Raw genomic sequence first — 22,153 nt, forward strand, 5'->3', positions numbered from 1 at the left:
TATCCCAGCATTACAGGTTGAATTATGTCCCCTCCCCCCAAAAAAAGTAAGTTAAAGTCCTAACCCCCAGGCCTTCCGAATGTCACCTTGGAAAGAGTATCACTGCAAGTGGAATCAGCTACGTTAGGATGAGGTGATACTGGAGTAGGTGAGCCCCTAATCCAACATGACTGCTGTTTTTATAGAAGATGGCCACATGAGAACAGACACACAGGGGGAGTGCAAGGCACAAACAAAGATCAGAGAGATGCATTTAGAGGCCAAGGCACACATGGGGCTGCAGGAACCAGGAGAAAGGCGGGCGACGGCTTCTCCCTCAGCCCGCAGAAGATGCCAGGCCTGACTGCACCTTGATTTTGGACTTCTAGCCTCCAGAACTGAGAGGAAATACATTTCTGTTGTTTGAAACCCCCCAGTTTTGTGATACTTGCATAGTTTGTGTTCTTCTATAAGATGGTAAGTCATATGCAGCCACAAGAGGAGACAGAGGAGAGGCCTGGGAAACAAAGTTCATTATACTTCCAGGTCCCAGAGCCACACACAGGGCATAGGACCACGTGGGGAGACACCAGGAGGTCAGGAGGCAGACGACACGGGCGGGGTAGAGCCTGGGCCACAACCTTTATTGGTGTTGCTGAGGGAAAGCCCTGGCAGGGCCGGGGGAGCAGCGTGGGACTGGCCAGTTCGCACAGCCTGGTGCGCTCTAAGCTGTGGAGCTGGTCTCCGGTTTCCTGGTACCAGTCCTGGGGTGAGTCAGACACAGGACTATTGCTTCCTAGGGAGCGTGGGCCACATAGTGGAGTTTGGGCTCTGGGTTGGTTAGTTTGCTATCAGACATGCTCCAGTCTGGGCTCTTCGTTATCTCAAGAATTAGCTAGTTTCTCCCAGACCAGAAAGGTTTTTTAAATTTCAAAACATTGTAACATGAAAAAAATACATATATAGTATATATGAATAATTAACATACATATGTAATTAAATACACGCACTACACATCCCGAGGAAACCAGCACATCCAATAATTAGCAATGTTTTGGGGAATCTGCGTTAGTACTATACAGTGAAAATCCCACATTGAGTTTCTATTTCTTTGACCCTTGGAGGATTTCTGAGCAGAGATGTGGCAGGTCAGAATTGAGCTTTAGAAAAATTATTCTAGCAGTGGAGTATAGAATAGATAATAAGATGAGGTGCCAGAAGCAGAGAATGCTCACCAGACGACTGCAAAGATTTTCATAAGAAGCATCGAGAACCCAACCATGGCGGGGGGAGAGGGTTGTCTCTGAGAAAGAACAGATGGTCCCAAGATTAGAGAGATTGTGAAGGTTTTGTTTTTTTAATTAAAAATTTTAATACTCATAATTGTTAGAATGTTTATTAAATAGGAAAGGAATTTTTAATATTATTCAAAAGCCTTAAAATTGGTTCTGCCTTTAGAACTTAGAGTCCCATTGACGGCAATCTCTCCCATGGTGGTCACAAAAATGCGCCTCTCAGAGCTCTGAATGCCAGGAACATAATGGACTGAGAGCCCCAGCTGCTGGCCTCTGGAATGCACCCCCACTAGCCAGCTGAAGCCACTCTGGCCTTGGGGTGCTGCAGCCAGGGGCCAACCACAGCAGAGATGCTCAGGCAGGATGCTCCTGCAAGGAGATGCAGGGCTCCTCTGATGGGCGACTTCGGCTTAAATCTTCCCATTCAGACTTCAGGACTTTCCTTAGAACTGCACTTCAGTCTAAGACTCTTCCACCCAACCTTTCTCCCTTCCTCTCTCCTTTGCAGGGTTAGACCTGCATCGTGGTGGCACAGCTCTTCCAACCTCCCCAGCTCCCTCCCACTTTCCCCCCAGGCACTTTCCCTAATAAATCTCTTGCATTTCTAATGTCCTGTGTCTCCATCTCAGAGGACCTGGCCTAAGGTATCTCTAAAGGAACTAGTGAGTAGTGCTGAAGCTCTTTCCCTCCCTGTCCCAGGTGCTTTGGGAGCCACTGGCTTCGGTGCAGATATGGCCAAGCCCAAGAACCACACCACACACCACATACAGCCATTCCCCAAAATGGCACAGAAACTCTGATCATCAAGATTTGAGTTTCTTAAGGCGGCGCACCCCAAGTTCCTGAGGAGCATGTGCTTTGTCAAGAAGCACAACAAGAAGGGCCCGAAGAAGATGCAGGCCAACAGTGCCAAGACCATGAGCACACGTGCTGAGGCTATCAAGGCCCTCGTAAAGCCCAAGGAGTCAAGCCCAAGATCCTAAAGGGCAACAGCTGCAAGCTCCATCCACTTGCCACCCCAAATTTGGGGAACATGCTTGTGCCCGCATTACCAAGGGTCTCAGGCTCGGCTGGCCAAAGTCCAAGGCCCAAGGCTCAAGCCAAGACCCAGGCTGTGGCTCAGGCTCAGGCTCAGGCTCAGGCTCCCCAAGGTGCCCAGGCCCCCAGGAAGGCTCCACAGTTGAGGCCTCTGTCTGCCCATGTGAGGACAGAAAGACTGGGGTGATCCCCGAGCTTCTGTCTGCATGGAGCTGGTGTCCTCTCGTGCTATTTGTACAAATACCTAGGGCAGAATCTGCCAAAAAAGTAGTACGGAAGATTTGCAATGAATATTCATCATAGTATTTTTCAAAAGAGCAAAATGTTGGAAGGTTTCCTAAAAATCCAACAATAAAATGGTTAAGGCCATCATGGTATCCCCATAAACTAGAATACCATAATTTTATCTAAAATTATGTTTTTAACAGTGATGCTATAAGAAAATAGTAATATATATAATATTAAGTGAAAGTATATAAAATTTCTATATAATCGTACCACAATCATATTTAAAATCCTCTATGTATACATAAACAATTCCTAGGAAGAAATATGCCAAAATGTTAGTGATGATTTTAATTTCCTCTTTATCATCTTTTAATTTTTAAAATTTTCTCTAATAATCATTATTACAATTATAATTAGGAAACTACTTCCCAACTTAATAGATTGCTCCTTCAGTTTTATTTAAATATGACATATCAATATATGTCTATGGGATTTTTCTATTTCATTGTCTACATTTTCAAATGATATCTCACGTGATTCTTTCTGTAACTCTTGACTAATGCTTGTGTAACTCTCAGGAAAGGAAGGGGCATTTTAGTAGAATAAACTAGTTAAGAGGGTGAGGCATGATGATCCCTCCGTGAAATGACCCAGAGTCATGCTCGCTGTTAGGGGGAGAATTCCGAGTTCCTTGGGATTAGATGAATTACTCTGTACTCCCGATGCCCTCCACTCCCACCCTGACCGTTCAGCAGCTCTCACTGCGAATCACATTATAGGCACAGACTATCTTGTAAGCTCCTGGAGGGCATTCATTTTGTGTTACTCTCAATACTTAGTGCTCAGCTCTGACCACAGCAGGCGGTTGAGACTAGCCTGGATCATTGAATTGGATCATCTATCACCAATAAGGCATCCTGCTCTGACTGCTGAGCTGACTCTGCTGCCCACTATGGCACCCACATCCACCTTGCCTTTGGCAGTTGAAGGGCTTCTATTTGGCCGCTGCCACCCTGGGATCCAATTATTCCTTCAACTGATTGGCTGAAGCCTGCCCACGTTGGGGAGGGCAAACTGCCTTACTCCGTCTCCCAAATCAAGAGTTAATCTCATCTAGAGGCACCCAGAATAATGTTTCACCGTATGTCTGGGCACCCTGTGGCCAAACCAAGGTGACACAGGAAGTTAACCACCATAGTCCCCAAGACTTGCCTAGTACCTGATGCATCACGATGCCAACAAGTATTTGTTCAGTTTAACTGAGCATACAGGTCACTGAGCGTATAAAATATTGATTCATTTTGAAATTAGGTTGTAACTAATAGCAATTTCACAATATGTTGTGTTTTGAAATTTTTCTGTGTGTCAATAAATGCATTCAGGCTAGCTCATCACGATGTGTTAAGCACAAGACACCATGTGGGTGCTACTTTCTATGCAGAGGGCTCAGGGCCTCTTAGTCCAGTGAATGAGTGAAAGAAACAGTTGAAATATAGATGGGGAGTCAGGGAAGCTCCCTAAGAAAGTGGCATTTACATCCAGACCGAAGGATGAATGTCAGGTCTTCTTTGCCTTGTTTTTTTACCACATTGAAAAATTAGCAAAGGGATAATTGTCACCCACAGTATCATCTGTCACGTAGTGGGAGCTCTCTCCCAGCTCCCAGTGGATGGGGCAGCTGTGGGCCGGCACCCACGCTCACGGGGGTGAGCTGCTGGGTCCTCCTGCACGATGTGTGCGGTGGAGAAAGCCAGGTGCAGTCCACGCTTTTCTTCATACTTTGAAATATGATGTGAATTTCCTTCCTAAGTACTGTATGTATTATGCTGACCAACATGAAAACCAACATAAAAACTGCTGGTGGGATTATCTCTGTCTAACTCACTTCTAGGGCAGTTTGGTAACTAAACAATTTATAAAGGAACATACCCTTTGCCTTAAAATAATTTTACTTTTAAAATTTTGTTGTGGATAAATGCAGGTCTATGAAAAGATATGAGATCACCACACCCACGTAACTGTGAGAATTGATGTGTTAATTGTGGTAATCATTTCACAGTGTGTGTGTGTGTATATATATATATATATATATATATATCTCAAATCGTTGCGCTGTACACCCTAAATAGATACAATTTTTATTTGTCAGTTTTACTTCAATAAAGCAGAAAACAGGTAGTAGTACATTCATTCAAAGATTCTTGCACTAGAGAAAATTGGAAATAATGCAGATATCTACTCTAGGGGGCAGTTAGATCAGTTAAGGTCCATTCACATAGGCAATCCTCCACAGCCCTTAAAAACAGTGTGCAGAAAACAGGTAATGACAACTCACTTGGGAAACAAAGAAGATAAAAGCTGAGAGTGGCCTGATAAAATCAGCGGGTAAATGCTAAGCCCCTAGCAAACAGTGGAGACGGAAGTGCTGTTTTCCGGAGAACAGTAGTTTCTCCAAGTTACCTGGGCTATTACATACTTCAAAGGCGGTGGCAAATGACAGGGGAAACTGGCCGGTTCTGGAAAATGTACTATAATGTACAGTTATTTTCCAAAATAAATTGTTTGATCTTGGATTAGGGTAGGGCTTTTATGAAAGAAAAAAACACACACACTTCGGTGTCAGCCCCAGTAATAGAGGGACTCAGAAGTCAATTCCGAGCAAGCACAGGCACTGGGGGGCTCCTTTGTTGCCCATGATTGTCCAGGTTCAAGGTGTGCAGGAGAAGTTCCTCTTCGGCAGGCTTAGGGAGACTTTGTGCAGCCCAACTGTCTTTCCTCCAGCCTTTGGGGTGCCTGACAAGTCCTGGGGTCACAGCAGCCAACCTGCAAGCCTCCCAGAGTGAGGGAGGCAGGAATCATGCAAAAGGGGGCCAGTGTTTATAAGTAAAGTCAGAAAATAGTGCGAGGAGGAAAATGTGATATCGTGGATCATAATTTTAGTATGTTAGAAAAACATGTGTGCACTAGCCAGAGATTTGGCTAGCACAGTGTGAAATATTTGTCACCCACTTTGTTTGGTATGATCACAGTTACGTGGTATGGCACAGTGTGTGTGTGTGTGTGTGTGTGTGTGTGTGCGCGCGCGCGATTGGGGGGAGGGTGTCATATAAGATTAGTAAAATATAGAACCTGCCCTCAGGGATCTTATGCATAATTTAAGAAGGGGGACCAATTCTGAGTATGGCAGCTTCTTCATGCATAGAGAAAAAGATCTCTAACTCAGCAGGGCACTGTGGAAGGTATAGTTTTATGTAAAGCACCAGACTCTACATTTGCATGGCAATTAGTAGGCAATCAGTAAGTGACACTGTTATTTTATTATTCTTACTCTTATTAGTATAGGAAGAGACAACACATAGGGATCCCTTACTCTCTCTTCCAACTCCTGTTGTTTTGAGCTGAGCTGGCATCTTGGTGGTTAGGTTTGGAAGGCTTTGCATACCAGGTGCATTTCCCATCTCGACAGAGAGCAAGAATTGCTGGAACCAAGTTTCCCACGCTGGGTGGCTTAGGGCAGCAGAGATGCGCTCTCCCACAGTTCTAGGGGCTCGAAGTCCAAGATCAAGGGGTCAGTAGCACCATGCGCCCTCCGAAGGCCCTAGCTATGCAGCCTCCCTTGGCTCTCCTTAGCTTCTGGTGTCTTGGCTTGTAACAGCATCGCTCCAGTTTCCACCTCCCTCTTCACAGGGTCATCTTCCCTCTACATGTCTGTGCCCCTGGGCCCCCAGCCACTGAATTAGATCCATCCTGATCCAATAGGACCTCATTTTAACTTGGCTACATCCACAAAGACCCCATGCACAAATAAGGTCCCATTACAGGTACTGGGAGTTAGAATTTGAACTTATGTTATGGGGAGCAAAGGTTAACTCACTACATCTACCTTCTGGTAAGAACCCTGCCTTTTGTTCAGGTCCTTAGGTTTAGAAAGATCAGCTCTGACCTGGCTGGAAAGGTGGACATGTGACTCAGGACCGGCCACTCTTTTGGCTACAATGATTAGATGTGGGCACCTGTGTCCAAACCAGGCAATGCGATCCGATGCTGGCATTTTTATTTGAACTCCTGCAAAGGAAGCCTCTCTTTCTGCAGGGCAAGCTTGGACAGAGATATGCCCATTTCTGGCCACAGTCACCACCTGGACAAAGCCTACCTGCACGTGAAGAAAGCCCGCAGGGCTTAATTCAGACCCCTGGATCCTCCTGTACCTGAATTTAGACACTTTGGACTCTTCCAATGACATAAGCCAATAGATTCACTTGTTTTCTTTTTTTAGTTTATGACACTGGGAGTAAGTTTTCCTTTACTTGCAAACAAGAGTCCCAAATGACACACTATATCCTCTCATTTCTATATATTTTTTGTTCATGACAAAATGTGTTGCGTGTGTATGTGACCATATACTAGAAGAGGCCTGTTCTCTGCTCTCCAGCAGCTCATGACCAAGCATGGAGACAAACAGAGGTTGTGGACACATTAAGTTGAGAGCATCAACAGAGAGGAGCCACACTGCCTGGGTCCAGTTTCCATCCCACCAATTACCAGCTGGCTGACCTTGGGCAAGTTACTCAGCCTCTCTGTGCCTACGTGTTCTCATCTATAAAATAGGAACAATAACAGTATTTATCTCATGGGATTGTTGTAAGGATTAAATGAGTCAATATTTACAAAATGCTTGGAAAGGTGCCTGACATTTGGTAACAGCTACATCAAGTTAGTTATCATAATTGAGCTGAAAGAATTCTTCATTAATGCCCATAATGGCTCTATGAAATTAGCACTATTATCATCATTTTATAAAGAAACTAAAGCTAATGTCAGTGATGAGAAAGGGCATTATAGAGAAAAGGGGCCTAGAAAGGGAGTCTCTCAAGTCATCAAATTTGCCCATTTTTGTTTGCCTGGTACCTAGCATAGTACCTGAGTTGTTGTAAGTACTCAATAAATGCTTTCTGAATGAATGAACAAATGAATGAAAAGAGCTTTTATACATCCCTATTGTACAAGGGTGGGCAAAAATAGGTTTACAGTTGTTCATACGGAAAAGTAAATAAATAAATAACTATTTTTTTCCATATGAACAACTGTAAACCTACTTTAGCCCACTCCTGTATGGATAGCCTGGCCTGGCATTAGAGAATGTAAATTGCTAGGTGAGCTCCTGGGATTCATTCAGATAAGTTTTCACCCATTTATTTTATAAAAATACACTGAGCACCCACATATGTGAAACAGCACGCTAGATTCTGAGTGTACATGGGTGGATAAAACCAACACTCAGCAGCACTCATGAATTTACAGTCTCACAGTGGACACGGGGAGTATACAGGTAATAGCTGGTCCAGATGTGATCACAGACAGTGCTCAGTGTGAGAGAGCGAGCGGGATTTGGTAGTGGAGCATCCCTAGGCATTTAGATAGTTTGGTTGTGGTTGGCCTCTCTAAAGAGGGAGCGGCTTGAGCTAAAACTGAAGGCTAAGGAAGATCTAGCCATGCCAGAGAGGAGGGTTCCAGAATCTAGATGAAGAATTTGCTGTGTCCTGGGAGTGCACTGCCAGGAGTGTCATGGGAGGGAAGGGAAACACAGAGGTAGCTGGAAGGGTGGGAGGGGCAGCTCACAGAGTCTGAGAGAGGGGGTCCAGGGTATGGCGGGCACTCAGTGAACACCCGTGAGATGATGAAAGGATGTTGCCTGTGGAAAACAGTGTGGAGGTTCCCCTCCAAAAAAATTAAAAATGGAGCTGCCATTTGACCCAGTGATCCCAATTCTAGGAATATATCCTAAGAATCCCAAAACACCAATCAGAAAGAACATATGCACCCCTATGTTCATAGCAGTACTATTTACAATGGCTAAGATCTGGAAACAGGCCAAGTGCCCATCAGTAGATGAGTGGATAAAAAGCTGTGGGACATTCACACCATGGAATATTATGCAGCTGTAAAGAGGAAGGATCTCATACCCTTTGGGACGGCATGGATGGACCCGGAGAGTATGATGCTAAGTGAAATAAGCCAGGCAGAGACACTCGGGGAGGAACTAACCTGCCTGAGATCCCGGCGAGAGGCGGAGGGCGGCTTCCTCCAGGCAGAAGGGCTGGCGGAGGCCATGGCTTCTGTGGCGAGTCCTCCCCACACACAGCGGCAGGCAGGCGCCATATTTCTGGATTCTTTTTTCTTTTTGCTCTTCTGGTTGGGTGTTTTTTGTTTCCTCATGTTCCAAATTGCTGATTTGATTCTCAGCATCCTCTATTCTACTGTTGATTCCCTGTAAATTATTCTTCATTTCAGTTCCTGTAGCCTTCATTTCAAATTGGTACTTTATTATGTCATTGATTTTCTCAGTTGTTTTTGTAATAATATGCTTGAGCACCCTTATAAATAAAATTCTGAACTCTGTATCTGTTAGCTTGCTTGGATCTATTTCATTTAGTTCCTCTTCTAGAGATTTCTTCTGTTCTTTCCTTTGTGACATGTTTCTTTGCCTCTGCATTTTGGCTGCTTCCAGGTGTTTGTTTCTATGTATTAGGTGGAGCTGCTGTGTCCCCTGGAATTGGTAGAGTGGCTTTGTGTAGCAGGTGTCCTGTAGGGCCCAGTGGCTCAGCCTCCCCAGTCACCTGAGCTGGGCCTTCTAGGTGCTCCCCTGTGTGGGCTGTGTGCACTGGCCTGTTGTAGTTGAGCCTTGGTTGCTGTTGGCGTCACTGGGAAGAATTGACCCCCAGGCCAATCAGCTGTGAGGACCAGCTGCAGCTACAGCCAAAGAGCTGCTGTGCTGGGGACACCCCTATGGAGCAGGATTTACTTCAGTGGGGCTTTGGTGTTCACCAAGTGTGCCCCTTGAGTGTCACTCGTGGATGTGGTAGGGTTGTAATCCAGCGTGGTTGAGTCTGACCACAAGGTGCACTGTCTCTGGGGCCTCCCGGGAGGTGCAAAGTCAGCCTGTGCCAGTGCCTTGCCCAGGGCCACCCAGCATGAGCTACGCAGCAAACCGTAGTTGGCTGCTCCTTGTGCTGGGCCTGGAGGTGCCCAGGAGAGGCCCAGCTATGAGCCAGTGCAGCTGCCGCTAGTGCCAGGCCTGGGGCCGCTTATCAAGCCGCATGGGGCAGCTGCTGCTTGTTTGAGAGATTTTAGGAAAGTCCTAAGCATGAGGCTCGAGAGGCCACTTGCACAGAAAAGCCCCTGGAAATGGCCCGGATGAGCTGCAGGTGGGGAGGGCGGGGCCTCCGGGCATCACGGGGCGGGGCCAAAGGTGAGTCAGGTGCTGGCGACTCAAACATGGCGCCTGCCTGCCGGCTGCGTGCGGGGAGGACTCGCCACAGGAGCCATGGCCTCCGCCAGCCCTTCTGCCCGGGAGGAAGCCGCCCTCCGCCTCTCACCCCGACTTCAGGCAGGTTAGTTCCCCCCGAGTGTCCCAGGTCCTTTCAGGCTGCTCCCGGCGCTGGGCTCAGAGGGAGCGTCCGAGTGAGTCCGTGCCGGGCCCTTGAGAGGAGCTGCTGGGGCTCCCGCGGCCTCCGTGACCCTCAGGGACAGTCCCCGCTGGTTTCACAGCCTGGAGTTGTGGGGTCGTCTCTTCCTGGCCCTGGAGCCCTCGGCTGGGGGCTGCTGTGGGGCTGGGACCCCTCCCTCCTCCGGGAAACCGCCCTGAGGTTCCCTCCTGGGTGTACCCCGCGGCACCGGGTGTGGGCCGGCGGCCGAGTCTCCGCCCCTCCTCCCGGTCTCGGTGCTGCTTCAGCTCCCTGGTTGTGGGGCTTCTGTGCAGCCAGATCTCAGAAGGTCTGAGTGACGGTGGTTCTGTGTTTTAGTTGTAATTTTGATGCGGTTGCGGGAGGCGGCGGTGCAGCTGCTACCTACCCGCCATCTTGTTTCCTCCCACGCTTCTTGTTATTGTATTTAATATTGTGCTGTCTCCAACTTTTGCAAAGTTCCTTGGCTTTGCTTGAGGTCAAACATGTCCATTTTGGTGTTGCCTGCTCTGCTCAGCATAACCTTTCTCAGACTTTTGTCTCTTGACACGTTTGAGGATAAACACAAACGCCAACTCCTCTGTGAAGCATTCCTTGATTTAACTGGTTTGAGTAATTCCTTCCTTACGCGAAGGCTCTTTGTAAGTTAGCATTGTATTTATAAGTTTGAAGATGCTTAACATATTCTGCCTTAGAATTTTTCTGCTAATGCCTACTTTCTATCCCAGCCTGTCCTCCAACCTTCAGTCTCACTTTATATATGTTTCTGAGACTGGCAATGCTGATCACCTCTCCTAATAATAATGACAGCCATGGACACTACTAAATGCCAAGCACGGTTATAATCAATTTACATGTATTAATTTATTTATTTCCCATAAAAACCATAGAATTGTCATCAGCCCCATTTTATAGGTGAGAAAACTGAGGCACAGAGAGGGTTAGTGCCCAAGACACACTACTAAATGCAAGATTCAGGATTCAAGCCCAGTCAGTGAGGCTTTGAAATTTGTCCTCTAGAAGATTATTCTAGAACTGCCTCTCGACTGTAAAGACCCTGGGGGTTGGAGTTGGAGGTTAGTTCTGTGTTTACTTTTATTTTATTCCTGAGGTTATATTCCCAGCACCTGGCACAGTGCTTCATACAAAGTAAGGGCTCAGAATATACTTGTGGGTGCAGACAGCGTATTTTGCATATCTCTAAGTCACTTGAAAGCAGAGGCCATGCCCTATATGTTATCTTTATCTCCCTGCCACGTCTTGCACATACCTGTTAGTGAAGTGCTTATTGAATGAACAGGCAGAAAGCAAAATATAGGGCACAGACCAGGCAAGGGAGGGCTGCAGGTTGAAGAGAAGGAAGAAGACCAGCTTTAGAAGCAGATAGAACCCGCAACAGGCACTGGAGAGGGCACAGCTGGACAGACCAAGGAAAGGGCCACTGGCTTAAATGCCTAAAGGGACCAGGCAGGTAAAGGAAAACTAGGGACGTTGGCTGGTGAAGGCCACAGAGTGATGGAAACCGTGGTGGGGTCAGGTCCCAGTGCTTATGATTTTTCAAGAGAAGATGAAAATCTGAATTTTATGTGAAATTCTTGAGTTTTGTAAACTGTTGGCAGACATTTCAAATTAAAGGAAAAAGAAACACTCACTGGGTTGAACCTGAGCTGAATACAGCAAGACGAGGTCTTGTGGAGTGTGTTCAATACGCAACATGCAAAATTATATGTAAACTCGCGTGGCTCAATCTTGGGGGTAAGAGGACCGTCACACTGGGGCTAGGCCTGCTGGTTCTTGTGCGGCACACAGATATTGCCTAGTGAATTTCCCTATGATTCCCCAAAAGCGATGATTGGCAGGCTGAAAATGAGCCCTTTATTTGTTCCTCTTCTCAGGCTCAGTCCTGGGCCATAAGAGGACGAGTCAGAGGCGGTCCCTCAAGAAGCAAGGAAGCAGGACAAACACGTGGCAAAGCCAACCAGTTAGCCCAATGCACCTAACAGTGCAGCTTTGGGAATATGTGCCAGAAGATTCTGGTGGGAGCAGTTGGGCGAGACTTCGAGGAGAAGGGGTAGAAGTGGGGGCAGGGGGACAGTGGATGTCTGAAATTAAGCAGGAGAAAGAACAAAACCCTGGTGACAACAGCCGCTTAAGACCCAGGCTGACTGGTGTGAATCTTGTCCCTGTCACTTGTTAACTGCATGGCCTTGACGAAGTTTCTTGGCATCTCAAAGCCTCAGTTTCCATATCTATAAAATGGGGAGAGTAATTGGATTAATCACATTGGTTTATTGTGAGATGAAAGGAAGAATATTTGTGGAAACCAGCCAGCACAGTGTCTGCCACATAGTAAATATTTCACAAATGACAAAAATTATCATGTTTGCATGTAGACTCTCTAATAGAAGAATACAGAAGATAGGCTGGTGACCCAAAGGGGTAAATAATTTTCCATCTCTCCCTTTTATTTATTGCCTTCATAGCACACACTACAATTTGAAACTATGTTCCCAGAGGCTTATTATTTCTATACTGTCCCCCCGCCCCTGCCTTGGTTGCAAGGGACAGGAAGGCAGGGAGTCTATGTGCTGTACCCACCTTGACCTCCTGATGTTCTTTAGCACCCAAGCCTGCACATGACCCTTGAACAATATGAGTGCCTTTATACATGGTGGGTTTTTTTCAATAAATACTGTTGGTCCTTCTCATCTGCATATTCCCAAACAGTATTTTCTATCCTCTGTTGTGAATCTGCAGCTGTGAATGCAAAAATACTGTCTTCTATCGGAGGCTGGTTGGATTGGTGGATGTGAAGGGCTGACTGTAGAGTCAAAAATTATATACAGATTTTCAACTTCCTGGGGCTGACTGTATTAGGAAAGTAAGAATAATGACATTTTTTGAGCATTTATATGTGTGGGTTCTAATACATTCTAGTGTCCTGTTGCATCTAATTTTTTGCAACAGTCTTGTGGATTGTTACTTTCGGCCTTGATTTCAGAAATGACGGGACTGAGATACAGGGAGGAGAGAGGTCAAGTCACTTGCTCCAATTCACAAGGGCAAGTAAGTGGTGGAAGCAGGGTGGAAATGTGCTCCGGGCTGGTGCGCACATCCGCTGGGAAAGGAATATCTGTGGAACCCATGAATTCATGAATGGGAAATGAAAAAAGGCTCACGGGGGAGGAGAGGGTTTAATTGGATAGAAGGATGAGTAGACTTTGCAGGTAAACAAGGGACAAAAGTACAAACACGAACAATCGTGGAAGGAGATTCTAACTTCAGGAAGATCAAGTGTAGCTAATTAATTAAGTGTGTGTGTGTGTGTGTGTGTGTGTGTGTGTGTGTGATGTGTTGCTAGAGAGACAGAGAATGAGACACACAGAGAGAGGGAGGGAGAGGGAGGGAGAGGGAGGGAGGGGGGGGGTCTTACCCAGCCCTGTGAACCATGCCGAGGAGTTTGGACATTTTCCTACATGCAGCAGGAAAACCCTGAAGGGAAACATGGGACATGATCAATTTTCTTTTTCTACAGTCGGCATTCCGATGGGAACAGGGACGAGTCACAGGTTAGAAGTGAATGGTGAATCTGTGAGCAGGGACACCAGTTTGGAGACTCATGAAATAGGAGGGCTGAGAAACAGTGTGGACCAAGCATTATAAAGTTTCAGATGTTTCTGAATTTGGATTAGGGATTAACAGGAAGCAGTATTTACAATTATAACTTGGAATGGTCCAAACGAATTAATGAAAGAAAAACGTAACTTATTCAGAAAGAGGTTCCCTAAGTGAATTTCGAGCTTTTCCTTTTTTGATCAGTATTGGGCTGCACATACCTGCTGGGTGTTACCCTGATTCTTACGGGGAGAGAGCCAGGTACATGCACACTCAGGCAGGCACCGAGCCCTTCCAACGTCTTTAGTTTGGGAATTTAAACACAAGGAACTGTTAGGTTTTGCAGTGGCCATCATTCCAAAACATAAATCACGCCAAATTTGTTTGAAACCCTGTCTTTAGAAGGCTGTGTGTTTTGACAAACCTTGCAGCAAATTTGATCCAGCTTTTGGATTTGTAATGAAACCTGAAACCAAGCACGCTGGCCTGCCTTGGGGTCTTCTCGAACAAGTTCCCAGCAGCCTTAGTGCAGTGCCTCCCTAATCTCATCCTGGCAAGTCCCAGGATTGTGTTGGGCTGCGATGGACTTTTGGGGTGGACTCTGCAAACGTTTCATGCAATTATGGAAAAGGACCCAGGAGGACAGCGATTTGGAGGCCTTTGTCTGTCTGACTATTCTTAAGAGTGTAAACTGCAGAATTAGCAATACCTTATCCCCTGTTGGCTAGTGACTTGGAGATACCCCAAGCCAGGAGTGGGGCAGAAAGTTAATTAATCTGCTTACTGAAAAGAAGAAATGTCTCATTTGCATGCATTTACATTCAGGTCTTGCATGCATCTTGCTTTTGGTGGTCTTTGCTTTCTTCCCTTAATACCACTGACCTAGCTAGTATTAGCTCCCTACATTTACATTTTCTGGGTCTGAGCTTTGTTTAAGGGGTCTATATCTGGTAGTCGTTGGTTCCAGCAGAATTTGATTGCCATATAGATCATTTTATTCTCTGTAGAGACTCTTTCCCCTCCCATGGGCTCTTTTCTTCCTGTTATCATATAGAACATATTGGGAAAAGATTTATGTACTTGACCAATCTTGCAAAATAAAGACCCATCTTCATCAGAGTTGGGCATGCTGTTTGGGGATGAGCCATTCGGTATCTGCATTTCCCACTCAACTGAATTTTCCAGGTCGTTTTGGTGGCAGTGTTCTCCTTCTTGCTTTTTCTATCTTGTTGGGAAGCCTGCTTCTGGAAGTTTTTAGGTTTTTTTCCTCCTGGGGAAAAAAGGCCCTTGCTCCATGGATGTATCTCAGGCAGTCAACATTCTCAATCATTGCTTGTAGCTGAAAATGCTTAGGCAACCTGAATCCAGGCCCCCTCAGACCTGCTTGGAGGAAGCCTTGGGAGGAGGAGGGGGGCAGTGATTGGGGAGGCCTGAGAGTGAGGAAGGCTTGAGATGCAAAGACTAGGACGAGCTCTTGGAACTACAGCAATACAAACAAAACTACAGAGGGAGATGAGAGCTGGGGGGAAATCTTTGCATGTCAGTGAGCCGCCCGCTCCCCTGTGGGGGACCAGGGTGCTCTGTTTCCCTGTTTTGTGGTAATCACATTTCTGATACGTTACAGCAGTGTGGCTGTCAGGGGTGAGTGGTCAGGCAGCCCCTTAAACCACCTATATGCTAACATGCTTAGCGATCAGGTTGTGAAGGGTCCTGGCTGGAGGAAAAAAATTAAAACCAAACCTTAGACCCCTGTCAGGCTGTGAGGAGAATTATATTTTTGAACTAGTCTACAGTGTGGACAGGAAATGACCTCTCCACAAACTGCTTCTTTAAAAACAAGCAGTGGTGCCTAAAGCTATCCAGCTCCTCTCTCTCCCTCTCTCTCCCTCTCCCTCCCTCCCTCCTCTCCCTCCCTGCCCTCCCTCCCTCCCTCCTTCCTTCCTTCCCTCCCTCCCTCCCTTCCTCCCTCCCGGCACCCTCCCTCCTCTCCCGGCTCCTGCGCTCTCCCTCTCCGCGCTCTCCCTCCCTCCCTCCCTCCCTCCTCCCCCTCCCTCCCGCTCCCTCCTCTGCTCCCGCTCCCCTCTCCTCTCGCTGTAGAGGGCTCCGAGAGCAGATCCCAGCCAGTGTGCTCAGCCTGCCTGCCTGCTGCCTGTGTGTGAGCGCGTGTGCGTGCGTCTACTTTGTACTGCGAGGAACACAGCCCATGTGCTCTGCATGGACGTTACTGATACTCTGTTCAGCTTGATTTTGCACAAGCAGGCAAGATGTCCAGCACGCCACACGACCCCTTCTATTCCTCTCCGTTCGGCCCATTTTATAGGAGACACACACCCTACATGGTGCAGCCAGAGTACCGAATCTACGAGATGAACAAGAGGCTGCAGTCTCGCACCGAGGTGAGTGCTCCAGCCCCGGCGTGTGTTTGTGTACGTTTCTTGAAAACTGTGTCTGGGCTTTTGCCAGGGATGCCGGCTGAATTCGGTGGGAAGTGTCCCACTAGGTACCACCACCTATGTGGATTTGAGCGCCGGGAAGAACCCACTAGTTTGAACGCTGGGTTTCCAGGCTCAGCAACTCTTGGAGCTGGGGACAGTTTCTGCTGGAATCTTGAGACAGACAGCCCAGCACTTGCCTCACAAACCCGGTCTCCAGCGGTGCTGCTGTCCCAGACCTCCGGGGTTTGCAGGCGCCCAGTCGGTCCCGCGAGCGCGTGAGATAGAATTCCAAGGGATTTTGTGATCATTTGAATCCGGCAAAATAATTTTTTAAACAAATCCCAGAAGAGCTCTGCTTTGACCTGCATTCACTTTTTAAAGTCATCAAAATCTAGATGAAGGGGGCAGAACAGTAACCCCAAGTACTTTTCAGAACTAGCCCTGGGGGGACATGCTTGTAGATTTCCTTCTTAAATTCTGAAACCAGTTGCTTGGGGCGAGGGGGCTCTTGACTTTCTCCGGTTGTGGATGGGAGTGTCTCCTAAGGGGTCTACCTTCCTCAGGAGCTGGCTCAGCATTCAAGCCAGCCCTAGGTTTTGCATATTTGTGATTTTGTGCCTGGGAGACAGAGCCCCAGCCCACGGGGCCAGCTACTCTGGGAGCTGAGGGGAGAACCGGACTTTCAGAACTTTGTAAATGCAAAACTCCAGGCTGCCTCCTTCCATTTAAATATTTAATGCCAGTTGACTTTTTCTGTGCTGGCTCAGCTGGCAGGTCCTGCTCCGGGGCTGTCCCCTGCCTGGAAGTTGGTTGGGGCTTTGTGTTGAAGTGTTGTGAGGAGGAGTTCCTGGTAGGTGCCCCAAAGTCACTTTAGGAAGTAGAGATCACTGGGAATTCAGTCTCCTCTGTAAAGATCAAATACCCGGAGGGTGGATGGCAAAGAGCTTTTAGGAACTAGCTTTGGTGGAATTTTAGATTGAAGGGTGACTCAGCTAAGGTTGTGTGATAAAATAAAACACACTTGCTTGAATTGTCAACAGCACCATGGCGAATTCATGACGTTTACTGTATTTAATACAGCTAACGAGATGTGACCTGCTTTCTGATTGGCTAACTGCTGGGCAAGGACTGATGTTTTTGTTTTTTATAAACTGGTTGTCTTTGTCACTGCTATTTTCTTTATATGCTAATAACTCCACAGACGTTAAATATAAATGATGACACTGTTGCTTTCCCTAGAAGTCAGTAGCTTTACAGAGGCATACACTGTTTTGCTTAGAGTGGGGAGCTGTTGGCAGCCAATGACACTTGTGTGTGGTGTTGTGTGTGTAACTGTGTGTTACAGTTTGTACATTTCATTCAGACCTTTGCCACTGTGTGTTGGAATCTTAAGTTCTTACATGAACTATTGGTTGTCATAGCTTGCTTTCAGAATTAAGAGTATATGAAATATCTTATGGTTCATGCCCACATTAATTGCAATGTAAATTTGAAGTAAAAATGTCTTAGAAATATGTTTAGTTCTAAAAAAGAGACCAGGGGCCATTATGGCTCCATTCTTGAAGAGCAACAGGATTTAAAAATAACCCGTGTCCACTTTATATTTTGGAAAGTTCTTGAGGATTGTGGAAAGAGGTTTTCTCCCACCCTCCCTGATTAGGAGAGCAGGCAGGTCTCTCTGGAAGCTGTGTTCACTTCCTTGTGTCCCTTCATTACCACCTGGCTAGTGCTGAGCTAGGAGGCTCGCCTGGGGGACGCCTCCATCCTGGCCTCAGAAACATCTGCAGGATGCCACAGGGTCCCCACTTATTTCACAAGTCCCCCATTCATGGAATGTTTCTTAAAAATGACACATTATTACCTTTTTTTCTTTATTTCTGAGAGCTAAACTCAGATATTCCTAACTTTTGGATTATGGGGCATTACTTTTAAGATTTCCCTGAGTAGAAAGACACTGCTTCATAACTCAAGAACCTGGAGTGGAAAGCTTGCTAGGACAAATCTTAAAACTCTATGTCAACCTCTCTGGCTGTGACAGAAAAGCACTCTGAACTTTTTTCTGGTGTGTTCTAGAGCCAACCTCATACATGCCCTCCCTTAATTAAATCTTTTCTTTAATTAACCAAACAATTGCCCTGACACTTCTTTTCTCTTTGCCGAGTAGTAAATAATGTCACAAACCCAAAGCCATACATTATTATTTTTCATTCCCTATGAAAGGAGAGAATTATATAATTGCTCCTAAGATATTTATTTAATAAGAAATTACTTTATTGATATTTTTAGAAAGAGGGAGAAGGAGGGAGAAAGACATCAATGAGAAAATATAGATCAGCTGCCTCCTGCATGCCCCCTACCCAGGCTCAAGCCCTTAACCGTAACGGTAACTGCAACTGGGACAACACCCAGCCAACTGAGCCACACCGGCCAGGGCACTCCTAAGATATTTAATAGTCACATTAAATATTAAATTTGATCCTAGTTTGTAACTGGAAAAGAAAATATTTTAAAAAAAATAACTTTTCATGAGAAAGTTATATTGCGCCTTTACCAACGATGATTATTTATGATAAAGTTCTTCGGAGCCAGAGAGGGCTTGGTTGGGATAAAATACAGTAATACCCAGCAAGAGTTACCGGTTTATTCACATTAAAAAATCCTGTAGATTGTGGTGCAGTTACTTTTAGAACTTAACCAATGCGTCCAACCACTTTGGGCAAGAGAGACTCAGCTTCCTCCTCTCTCCCTCCTGGCCCCGGGTCCTGTATTACACCGTGTCATTTCTGAACACCACCCCCACGTGCACATCTGGGCAATACTCTCAACCCCCCATTCCTTTTTCAACATTGACTTGGCTAGAAGGGAACTGTAGCTCGTCCTTTTGTGATGAGTGAATTGTAATCGAGTGTGTGGACGTTTCCTAGAGCCTGCCTTCTTTATGGAAAAGAAAGAGGGTAGTGAAGAGCCCTGGTGGGTGCTTACTCCTACTCACTTGCTGACCCTGGGCAACCTCTCCTGGGGATTTATGCACTTATTCCAGTGAAGTCAAACCAAAGCCCTTCAGAAGCTCGGGGTGGTTGTGTTTAAAGAGCATTAGATTGGGCAGTGGTCCTGTTTCTAACTTGTTTCTATAATTTACTCACTGGTTGGTATGGACCTTGGTTCCCTCATCTGCAAATTACCTGCAATGCCTGTGAATTTAAAAGTTCTGATTCTTCTAGAGCCCCGGGAATGGTTTGCTTTGGTATGAGAAAGTACTGTGAACTAGAGCGAAGTGGACATTCTTTCTTTGCTAATGGTATTTTATTCAAATTCACAAATGGTGCCGAGATAATAGGGTGATAGTGGAGGAAATGTTGAAACAGAGGCCCCGCCACTCTTCTTCAAAGCTGGCTCTTGGAGCAAGGAATTCCTGGGACAAAGTAGGTACTCAATAAACATTCGCTAACTAACCCATGGACCACTGAATTAGTAGAGGGAAGGGGAGGGTTTGAGAGCTATATCTTTGAAATTAGTACTTTTGCTGAGAAACACAATCCTAATGCCTTTGGGAGCTTGGTACCCCCAAAGCTGCTCTGGGCACCTGCCTCCCACTCCCCTAAAAGTGCTCCCTCAACATCCTCCACATTTATTTCATCATGAGGTAATTTAACTTTAGTGTCTAAGAGATTTTAGAACTTCATCTCCTTTTCAAGGAATATAGATGCGTGGCAAAGCAAACAAAACCCCAAAGCATGCTTTAAATGCTGTTGGCTGTTTTGGCAAAAAACATCTTTGCAACGTCAGAATCTCAGTGGAATTTCCTAAAGCAACGTGTGGGTGTTGGCCCCCTTTTAAAGTGGAATTAAGAGGAACTCTGAGACCTGCGTCACTGTGGGTCACTGCAATTCCCAAGCAGTGGGAGGGGTGTCTTTTCCCATGGTGTGTGCCACCATGACTTGACCTGGTGTCTCCCCAAATTCAAGCTTTTGAAAGGTCTTGCTGTCCCCAGTGGGTTTCGGAAGAACACAACTGCACCAGATACAGTTCAGCACTGCACACCGAGTGCAGTCAGATAGGGTATGAAAATATGCCCTAAGGACTTCAGAATTTGTTCTGCAAAAAGCTTCAAAAAATAACAAAAACTTTTTTTTTTTTCTTCATTTCCTGGGGTCTGTGCTATGGATTGAAAATATAAGGAAAATACGAGGTGCATCATAGGGACCTTCCTTCATTTTTAGCGAAGGGTTTTAACTAATGTTGGGTTGCTGCAGAATTTAAGAAACTTTATCAAGTTGTAAAAATCCTTGTTTATATCCTTGTTGTTGAGAACTTTCCTATACCTTATTGCCTCATTCAAACGACAAAAAAAGTCTCCATTCTAATGGAGATGTTTTTAAGTAAATTTTTTCATATCAGGATGCTTATTTTAATAAAATATCACAAACATCAGGGAAGGGTGGGTTCCATTATGCATTTCTTCTGTTTTGAGATTTTTTTTTCCTTTTATCACCATTACACGCCCCACTCCAACAGAGCAATGTGATCACAACTGGAAGCTGCGCAAGCAAGGATTTTATTAGAATTTCAGTGTTTAGTTTTATAGGGTTTAATATGAACATTAAAAATGTTCGAAGACCTTGAAATTTAAATCCCCTGCCTTTCACCCCTTCTCAGCTCAACTCTTGAAGTCCCCGGGGAGGGGGTGGAAGGGGGTGGGGGCTCCCAGTCTTTTCTTTCAGCTACATTTTTATATACTTCAGTCACAGGGTTTCAAGTTGTAACATCATGTTTATTCATGGACTAGCTCAGTATCCTTGATGTTCAGATGGAGTCTAGTTAAAATGAGATTAGGTATTTTGGATAGGTGGGAAAAAAATGAAAAATGCTTGGTGATAACTTGGAAATTTTTTTCCCCCCTAGAAATTTAGAAATAAAAATGCTGCTGTTACTCTCAGGCATATGAATGATTTTCAGTGTTAAACACAGAACTTTCCAAGTTTTGCGAAGGGGGTTGGGGAGGAGTGGGGGGAGGGGGATTGGTAGTGGTAAGGAAAGCTATTTTGAAAATGTTAAATGAAACCAAAAGTGCAGTTTTAAAAATGAGAACTTGCAAACTGTTATTTTTCAAGCTCTCTACATGGCCTCGGAAAACACACTGCAGGACTCTTGTCCGGATTTTATTTTCCTGAGGTCTTTTTTTTTCTTCTTTCCATTTTCTTACTATGGGAACTGTTTTTAATTAAAAATTGCTGCAAACTAACTATTCGTAGGAGGCCACAGAGGGAAAAAAAACCGTCTCAACTCACATTCAACACAGATTCTCATCTGCCTAAAATCAATGCACATTCAAATTTCTCCCTTTTTGGTGCGTGAATTATGATATAGGGTATAAAACACTATGCATTTTTTGCGCATTTAGCTTTTTGTTTGGGTTTCAGAGAAAAATTAATTTAAATTGTATGGAGAGCGGGGCTATAAATCTCCTTTTATTACATTTGTCCACGTGAACTCCTTTTTCACGAGGAACACAGAACACTCCCTTTCTGAACAAGCTAACAACACATAAAGCAAACAGCCTCAAACATTCGACTTTGCAGGTCGTCAGGAACAAGATTCATAAACTCACTTATTTGGATTTGGTTGGTGGGTCTCAAAATATAATCGATCTGGGAAAACACTCTCTTTCTGAAAGTGTCAGACAGCAGAGCTTTAGAAACATTCCGCTGATGTAGATATTGTACCTGTGCTATTTTCTGACCAAGAAATTGCTGTTCCCTTTCCCTCCCTCCCTCCCTCCCTCCCTCCCTCCCTCCCTCCCTCCCTCCCTCCCTCCCTCCCTCCTCCTTCCTTCCTTCCTTCCTTCCTTCCTTCCTTCCTTCCTTCCCCCCCTTCTTTTTTTGATTAGTTTGATCCTAGGTTGTTGTGTGTGTTTTTTAAAAAAAGTTTAAATTCTAGCAGCACGCATCTGAACATAGGCAACTATTAACATTTACAACAAAATTCCATCATTGCCCAAGAATTCCCATACTTCGGGCAATGACAATACCAGAGCCTGAACACAGAGAGATGATGGAGACCTATTCTGTCATCCGGAAGCTTGCAGCTGGTAACGAATGGA

General features: G+C 45.6%; 1 protein-coding gene across 9 annotated transcripts in view; it reads left to right on the forward strand.

Annotated features, from left to right (window-relative positions):
• Positions 1–15,696: 15,696 nt before the first annotated feature.
• The window catches only part of LDB2 (LIM domain binding 2), a 306,321-nt gene continuing 299,864 nt past the window's right edge, over positions 15,697–22,153 (forward strand). For all 9 annotated transcript variants that reach the window (XM_087828144.1, XM_087828150.1, XM_087828148.1 and 6 more), the window contains exon 1: positions 15,697–16,014. In XM_087828144.1, the coding sequence (XP_087684270.1) occupies positions 15,883–16,014 (132 nt within the window). In that variant the 5' untranslated portion in view covers positions 15,697–15,882. The remainder of the gene's footprint in view (positions 16,015–22,153) is intronic.

Source organism: Miniopterus natalensis, chromosome 1, assembly GCF_054644295.1.
Source record: "Miniopterus natalensis isolate mMinNat1 chromosome 1, mMinNat1.hap1, whole genome shotgun sequence".
In the NCBI taxonomy this organism is placed as follows: domain Eukaryota; kingdom Metazoa; phylum Chordata; class Mammalia; order Chiroptera; family Miniopteridae; genus Miniopterus; species Miniopterus natalensis.